The sequence below is a fragment of the Pistacia vera genome, unplaced genomic scaffold (assembly GCF_008641045.1).
Source record: "Pistacia vera cultivar Batoury unplaced genomic scaffold, PisVer_v2 Contig658, whole genome shotgun sequence".
Classification (NCBI taxonomy): domain Eukaryota; kingdom Viridiplantae; phylum Streptophyta; class Magnoliopsida; order Sapindales; family Anacardiaceae; genus Pistacia; species Pistacia vera.
In genome coordinates, this window is record NW_022196510.1 from 173116 (window position 1) to 179815 (window position 6700).

At 35.8% G+C, this 6700-nt stretch overlaps 1 protein-coding gene across 1 annotated transcript; it reads left to right on the forward strand.

The window, feature by feature from the left end:
* The first annotated feature begins 215 nt into the window (after positions 1-215).
* Positions 216-6270, forward strand: LOC116112265 (beta-hexosaminidase 1). The gene is made up of 15 exons (XM_031398423.1): positions 216-695; positions 787-870; positions 1140-1175; positions 1749-1860; positions 1954-2024; positions 2160-2290; positions 2789-2805; positions 2900-2948; positions 3409-3509; positions 3801-3860; positions 4269-4302; positions 5023-5121; positions 5444-5503; positions 5597-5847; positions 5989-6270. The coding sequence occupies exons 1-15, from the start codon at positions 357-359 to the stop codon at positions 6162-6164; spliced, it is 1620 nt and encodes a 539-aa protein (XP_031254283.1). The 5' UTR covers positions 216-356; the 3' UTR covers positions 6165-6270.
* The last annotated feature ends 430 nt before the right edge of the window (positions 6271-6700 follow it).

Genomic DNA, 6700 nt, shown 5'->3' on the forward strand with positions numbered 1-6700 from the left:
ATGAGCTATATCTTCAACCAACTATGCGATTTTGAGAATGTGATAGATAGTTTATATAAGGTTAAGCATCATTTTATAGTTTAAAAGATACCTGGGTTTTTGATAGTTTTCCCAAACCTTATTGGAGGTGATTAAAATTACCCGGTTGATTTTCGGATACAGAATATACTGCTCCCAACAACCAAACTACTTCTTTAAGTTAAAGTCTGAAGGACCAGTAACTACCTAAAAACACTTGTCTTCTTCTCCTGTCGGACACCTCTCTCTCTCTAACGGACTCGTCTCTTTTTGTCTTCAGTTTCAGTTTCAATTGTATTTTTCAGTGTGTTGACCAGCTTCATGGTAATCGATTCATCATGTTACAAAAGAAGATAATCTTTACCACCCTCGTCTCTCTTGCTCTGACCCTTTCCGTTTCTGTTTCTGCCTCTGCCGACCTCGATGACTCTCTCCCTTTTCTCTGGCCTTTGCCCGCACAATTTACCTCCGGAAACGATACCGTCTCCGTGGACCCCGCCCTCTCGTTGTCTGTCTCCGGAAATGGGGGCCACTCTACAATTGTTAGAGAAGCGTTTGATAGATACAGAAAGATCATTTTCAAGCACAGTTTCAATGGTTTTTCTGTGTTTAGAGGAATAAGATCGGGTTTTGATATTGGGAAATTGAACGTTGTTGTTCACTCTGAGAGTGAAGAGGTGGGTTTCTTTGGTTTTTGATATCTGTTTATAATTTTTGCTGCAAAATTTGATGTTTTTGGTTTTTTTGTTTGTGTTTTTACGTGTGTAGCTGCAACTGGGTGTGGATGAGAGTTACAGTTTGTTGGTGGCAAAGAATGATGGACGGTCAATTATTGGTGAGGCAACAATTGAGGTAAAGAGAATTGCACGGAGACCCAGATGTCAATTTGTTATTAATTCGATGGTTATATACTTTTTCTTTTTCTTTTTTTGCAAATGTGCTTTGCATTTTACTTAGTTATAATGCTTCCAGTTGTTGAAATTAGATTCCTGTTGAATGGACTAGTGATCATTTTGGATTATTTCTCAAGTTCAATACAGTTACTCATGATATCGATGTGTGATTTTCTTTTCATTTTTCCTTCTGAGACTTTCATTGATGTTTATGTTTCTTTCTTGCAGGCGAATACTGTTTATGGTGCATTGCGAGGGTTGGAGGTACATATTACTACCATCTAGTCATAAAACTAGGGACATCTGTATAGCATATTACATTTGGCATGAATATGTATTGAGTTTGTATAGTTCTTGACTACAAAATGGATTGATTTATCAGTACCCGTATATTGGGTTTTATGTGAATGGGAGATTAGCTAAGTCTTTTTTATTAATATTTTTATAATGAGAGATAATAATGGGGATTGGTTCAGAATATGGCAATAGACATTTGTGAATGCGTGAGGACAATAGAGACTGTAAGATTGGCAATGCAATGGCTTATGTTCTCTATCTCTCTCTGTCTCATGAACAAATATACCCACGCAAAGAAAAACAATAACTGATAGCTTGGAGTTCAAAAGCTATTTACCATCCTCTTATTCATCTTTATTATGTAGTCTGATAGGATTTGTACTTCTTCAGCTACATGCGTGTAACATATAGGTATTACTGATCTGTTAATTTTTCCCCTTGTGCATAATTATTATCGCCAACTAATATGAGAAGATTATCATGGGCTTGGATTTATGTGGACTCCTTTCTCATTTATGATTCTCTTCTTCAATGTTCTAGACATTCAGCCAGTTGTGTTCTTTTGATTATGGAACCAAATCTGTACAAATATACAAAGCACCCTGGTACATCAAAGACAAACCAAGATTTGCTTTCCGCGGGCTTCTACTAGGTAAGCTCAAGTTTTCTTGTAGAACGTACAGTTGTCTTTGTGTCTGTGTCCTGGAGTATCACTTGAATTTCATTGTGTTTGCATCTTTTTCAGATACATCGAGGCATTATTTTCCAGTGAATACCATTAAGCAGATAATTGAATCTATGTCATATGCTAAACTTGTAAGATATGCCACTAGCCATGTATATTATTTTATCTTTTGTTGAGGTGATTTTGTATTTCATTTGAACATTCATCAGTGCTTCACCATCTTATTTCTTCTGTTTTTTTGTGTGTAAATATGTTGAATTCAGTAGAATGTCTTTCATTGGCACATCATAGACGAGGAGTCATTTCCTCTTGAAGTTCCTACATATCCAAATTTGTGGAAAGGTGCATATACAAAGTGGGAACGCTACACAGTTGAGGATGCCTATGAAATTGTCAAGTAAGATTAGATAACTCATTTAGTCCCTACGCAACTCGTGTTTAGAAAATTCTAAGAACCTTAGTCCAAGTATCTTCCTATTCATTGTCAGCTTCTATGAAAAAAACTCACACGTGATCTTAATTCACGTTAGATTTAATATTTATAATCTTTATTCATTGGATGCTGGAAACAAGAAGTTTTAAGACAGTATTAAATTAAGAGTCCTATTAAAAAAACTATGGCTAAAATAATTTAAAAAAGATGATGACTGTGGTAAATTTATGGAAGAAGAGAGGAAATTAAATAATGATTTCAGTGTTTGAAAATCTTATGACCTAAAATGTGTCTCCTTTTCCAAAAGTATTTAATTTTCTTAAATTTTTCTTTATCAGTGAATATATGGCTTAGTATGTGCTCTGATGTATTTGGTTTGCTGTCTTTACATTTTATGTCACTTTATCATGCCATAATCTAATAATGTGACTCTTTTTCATGTTTTCATGTACCAATATGAAGCTTCGCCAAAATGAGAGGTGCACTTTATGTTTAAAGTCTTTTGAATTCCCTCTAGGGCATTGTGCTTCAAGTGTATATTTATTTATGTTTTATTAGTATGATTTGTGGCAGGCATCAATGTTATGGCAGAAGTAGATGTCCCTGGTCATGCAGAATCATGGTAAGACATTTGTCAAACATTATACGCCTAATACTATAATATAAAGGATATAGCTTTCTAGCTCCTGATAATTTCAGCCTTGGTACTGTCACTTATTTCTGTGCTTAAAAGGAGAATGAAATCAGATACGCAAGCTTAATTATTTAGTTCCAATAGCAAAAAATCATGAAGTTTTTCTGATAGGTAAAAAATGTTAGATCTGTGTCTTTCTGGGGGATATGTTTTTCTCATTTGGAACCTAGCCAAGTAAAACTGGGAGACTTGAAGTTATATTTTTTATATTCATTTTAATTGCCTAGGTAATACTGTTATCTGGAAGTCTGACACGAATGGAAAGATTACATTTTGATGCACCAAAATGTGGAAATTGTTCTGATTTGCAGCTTGTTGACTCATCTACATTTCAATTGGTTATACATACTTCTTGCTGCATGAAATTTCATATTCATTCTGTGTGCAGGGGAGCTGGGTATCCTGATCTTTGGCCTTCTGCAACCTGTAGAGAGCCACTTGATGTTGCAAAAAATTTTACTTTTGATGTGATCTCTGGGATTCTATCAGGTCAAGATCTTTTAAAACATTTCCTCAGATAATGGTCAAGTTACTTTCTGTTTAAGTGAATTAATTGTTGGATCAACATTTGCTTCACCACCATAACAATTGATTAGACATATAGTTGATGCACTGGATATTCATGTTTGCTGATTCGTTAGTCAACTTGGTCAATAAAGATATGTTTTCAAACTTTGTTGCCTTACAGTTTTGTCTTGATATATTACTTCATTTATGGTGAGTGTGGCATATAATCTTTCTTCTCTCCACTGATTTGAGTGTAAAATGTTCGTAATACAGATATGAGGAAAATTTTTCCATTTGAGCTGTTTCACTTGGGTGGTGATGAGGTCCATACAGGTTAGTCCGAGTGACTCTTCTTCCTGGCGAAGATTCTGAAATCTATTCTTTCTTTTTATCATTAAAAGTCTTTATCTTTCCATCAGTCTAAAGGTTTTGTTAGGCATTGGAAAACCTCAGAAATGGTTAATGGATACCATCTGTGAAATGTCTTGAACATGACGAATAGTGAATGTGATTCTGAAAGAAATATCCTAAATGGATCAGTAAATTTGTCAACATCTACTGACCCTCCCAAAAACTCTGGGTCCATGATTAAGAAGCTTCAACCCACTTATATGCTTTTTAACCAACTAAACTCCCAACCCCACCCCCCCACCCCTGCCTCCCGGCGGCTCTCTCGTGTGTTAATTTCATGCTTGCTGTATTGTGATGTTTGCTGATTAAAAATTTTACAATGTGTGACAGATTGCTGGGACTCTACTCCACATGTGAAGCAGTGGTACATGCCCAAACTCTTTTGGCTGATTATCTTTTACTTACTATATGATGACTCAGTTATTTCAAGAAACCTATCAAATAGATCAAACAGCATGTAGTTCAGCTAGGAAATGACTGAATGACTGATAATATGATCAAATGGATGAATGTGTATTACCTATTTTTTGTCTGTTGGGTTCCTTCTGCAGCCTGCTGCCTGTTTTATCATCTAAGAAGAGAATCTGTGAAAAAGGATAGAAAAACATGCTAAAGTTTTTGGGTTTTGGAGGTCTGTTTTGAAGATATGTTGTCACCAACACATTTCCCTGGCATGTCTGGTACCACTTGGCTTCATCTTATCTAGAGTACTAAGATTTAAACAATGGCTTCCTTCTATCTATCTCTCTATCTATCACAAAGCTTAGGAAGTATAGGGTTCTTAGATTTTGATTGATTGAGAAAGAAGATACTCTTCATTCACCGTATGGGAATTTCCCATAGGGTGATGTCCCACGCTTGCACTTTGAGGCCGCACTTAAGTTTGTTTTCTTGAGTCAGGGAATAGTGGTTAGTATCCATACAAGCACATTGTTACATGATCCATAACTTATCTACATCAAATGTAAACCATCATAAGTTAAAAATATTTGCTGCTTCCAAGATCTACCTATCTTAGTTAAGCAGGCTGTTTATTCACCCATCATTTATGTTTGCTCATTATACTGGTCTATGTCGATTGCAGGCTTAGGAATCACAACATGACTGCTAAGGAAGCATATCAATATTTTGTACTCAGAGCTCAAGAAATAGCAATATCAAAAAATTGGACCCCTGTGAACTGGTTTGTCCTTAACTATGCCAATGCAATTAGCATATTTAAGTTGCTATGCCTGAGGAGTTTTATGCACGACAAATCTCTGGTTTTATCCCATTGTTCTTGCTTGGATCTCATCAAAAGTCTGGGAAATTTATGAAATAGCAGCAAAAGAATATGCAAATGGAATTTAAATATGTGCATAATGCCGCAAATATTTCTTCTGAAATTATTTATAAATGGAAATAATAATAGATGAGTTATATATCTTTTTCCAACTTATAAATATTAATTATATGATTGCCTAAAATATCAAAACCATGAATACATCTTTATATATTCATTTCAGGGAAGAAACATTCAATGCATTTGCAGAAAACCTTAATCCAAAGACGGTGGTGCATAACTGGTGAGTTCCTGTTACAGCTTTACATATGTATCAAAGCCAAATATATATTTGAACTAGACTTTCACACCTGAACATTTTCATTTGGTGCGATAGGTTGGGCTCTGGTGTCTGTCCAAAGGCTGTTGCGAAAGGTTTTAAATGCATTTACAGCAATCAAGGGTTTTGGTATCTTGACCATCTAGATGTCCCTTGGGATCGTCTCTATACTGCTGAGCCATTAGAAGGAATAAATGATTCCACAAAGCAAGAGCTTGTGCTTGGAGGGGAAGTTTGCATGTGGGGTGAGACTGCTGATACCTCAAATGTTCAGCAAACAATATGGCCTCGAGCTGCAGCAGCTGCAGGTATGCTGGCAACAAAATAGAGTATTTCATATTTATGGATGCCCTTCTTGATTTTAGGCAGACGGTACAACCTTTTTGTTTTAATCTTAAATCATTTTAGATTGTGTATTTTCATTCACTCTCCACCTTTTGTTTCTATAGAGCGCTTGTGGAGTAGGAGGGAATCCATTTCCTCTGGAAATATCAACATAACTGCATTACCGCGGTTGCATTACTTCAGATGCCTATTGCATAGGCGTGGGATTCAAGCTGCTCCGGTCACAAACTTCTATGCTCGACGTCCTCCAGTTGGTCCCGGATCATGCTATGAACAATAATTCTCCGTTGCCCAATTAGTTAAGTTTTATGTATCTAAAGCTGCATTTCTGCACTCATGTACATCATAAACGCATTAGCGTTCTGCAAACTTCCGAATCATGTTCATTAGTCCCGTGTCTGTATGGTAACAAATGGTGTTATTGCAATCTGGAATGTTTGTGAGTTCAAATGTATTTTAATCTGGTCTCAAAGTTTGGCAAAATAACATTGTTGTGTTGTGATAGCTTTTTATCAGGTGTGTCTGTTTCTTTAGAAAGCTATAAATGTTACTGATGCTTGATTTTGATACCAACGATTCGCACATGTAAAGTGGTAAACAAACTTAGAAATCACACGTGATAAGGAAACATGAAATGAAACAATGGATGAGAAGCGATATTTAAAATGGTTCAAATGCTCAAAAACGAATCATACATCCACTGCTATTGTATTAATAGATAGGTACAATTAGGTCGCGTAGAACGAGTTGAGTTATAATCTAGAGAGAATACAAAAAGAGAGAGAGAATATGTAAGCTATTTTAGACTAAGATTAG